The sequence below is a fragment of the Silene latifolia genome, chromosome 11 (genome assembly GCF_048544455.1).
Source record: "Silene latifolia isolate original U9 population chromosome 11, ASM4854445v1, whole genome shotgun sequence".
Lineage (NCBI taxonomy): Eukaryota > Viridiplantae > Streptophyta > Magnoliopsida > Caryophyllales > Caryophyllaceae > Silene > Silene latifolia.
In genome coordinates, this window is record NC_133536.1 from 114,653,390 (window position 1) to 114,654,970 (window position 1,581).

The 1,581-nt window shown below is 42.3% G+C and overlaps 1 protein-coding gene across 1 annotated transcript; it reads left to right on the forward strand.

Annotated features, from left to right (window-relative positions):
• The first annotated feature begins 435 nt into the window (after nt 1-435).
• Nucleotides 436-1,164, forward strand: LOC141613827 (uncharacterized). The gene is made up of 2 exons (XM_074432572.1): nt 436-822; nt 874-1,164. Exons 1-2 carry the CDS (start codon nt 436-438, stop codon nt 1,162-1,164), a joined length of 678 nt encoding a protein of 225 aa, XP_074288673.1.
• Nucleotides 1,165-1,581: the final 417 nt, after the last annotated feature.

Sequence of the window (1,581 nt, forward strand, 5' to 3'; positions counted from 1 at the left end):
TTAACAACATAATCTGAAAAGTAAAATAAAAACGTCATATTGGACCGTCCTTCCCTTGGAATGCGTGCCACAATCAACTCTCATGCACCATACTTAGTAAATTCACATAGGAAGGATAATTGAAGCTCATAGGCTGAAAACCACGAGCCACGGATGCTTGAATAACAAATTACTAGAAACGAGTTGTTGGCTGAGGATGAACAGTTGGGTGAACTGTTTAATTTCAATGAAGGTGAGGAAGAGGACGAGTTAGTAGAGGACTATGAGGCACCAATTTACGACACTAATCTGGTTTTGCGAACCTTGCAAGTAAAGACTTTACCTACTGATTCGGAACAAAGAAATCAATTATTTCATACCAAGTGTCGGGTAAATGATAAGTGGTGTAGTCTAATTATCGATGGGGGTAGTTGTACCAACGCGGCCTCCACTGAAATGGTGTCAAAATTGGGTCTTGTGACTACTAAACATCCACACCCATATGCATTACATTGGTTAGATGATGGTAGTAGCGTTAAGGTGACAAAACAGGCCCGGGTTGGTTTGGTTATGGGTTCCTATGTCGATGAGGTGTTGTGTGACGTTATTCCCATGGATGCTTGTCATATTTTGTTGGGTCGACCATGGCAATATGACCGGGATGTATTGCATAGAGGGAGGAGTAATGAGTATGAGTTGAAGGACAAGGGGAAACGGATTGTGCTTAAACCAATGTCACCACAAGCTGTCCGTGCTTTGGGTTCAAAACCGAAAGCAAAAGCCCATGTTGCTATGTTGATCGGAGAACGGGATGTGGAGCGTGCCATTGATGATGGAGAACAAGTTTATTTGCTTGTTGCTAAAGAAAATTTGAGTGCTAATGTTGTTTTGCAGGAACATAACCCAATTGACGAGTTGCTTGAAGAGTTTGGGGATGTGTTTCCCGATGAATTACCCGCTGGTTTGCCTCCTCTTCGAGGCATTGAACATCAAATTGATCTTATTCCGGGCTCAACTCTTCCAAATAAGGCTGCTTATCGATGTAATCCGGAAGAAACAAAAGAACTCCAAAGGCAAATTGATGAATTAATGGAGAGGGGCTATGTGCGTGAGAGTATGAGTCCTTGTCTTTGCTCCGGTGTTGCTCGTACCAAAGAAGGATGGTTCATGGCGTATGTGTGTTGATAGCCGGGCTGTAAACAACATAACCATCAAATATCGCTTCCCAATACCGAGACTTGATGATATGCTTGACGAGCTTCATGGTTCGGTTATCTTCTCAAAAATCGACCTTAGAAGTGGTTACCATCAGATTCGGATGCGTGAGGGTGATGAATGGAAGACGGCTTTTAAAACGAAGCATGGATTGTATGAATGGACCGTCATGCCATTCGGTCTTACCAATGCTCCAAGTACCTTCATGAGATTGATGAATGAGGTACTTAAATCCTTTTTGGGCAGATTTGTTGTAGTTTATCTTGACGATATTTTGGTGTATAGCAGGAGTATTGATGAGCATTTTGAACATTTGAGGCAAGTGTTTGAAACCTTGCGAAATCAGAAACTTTATGGGAAGCGAGAGAAGTGCTCTTTTCTTGTGGA

Bases quoted from the DNA above. Each gene is read 5' to 3' on its own strand.
- LOC141613827 (XM_074432572.1), top strand. From the start codon at position 436: ATGGTGTCAAAATTGGGTCTTGTGACTACTAAACATCCACACCCATAT. The intron at 823-873 runs GTTTATTTGCTT...GTTGTTTTGCAG, and splicing joins CCATTGATGATGGAGAACAA to GAACATAACCCAATTGACGA.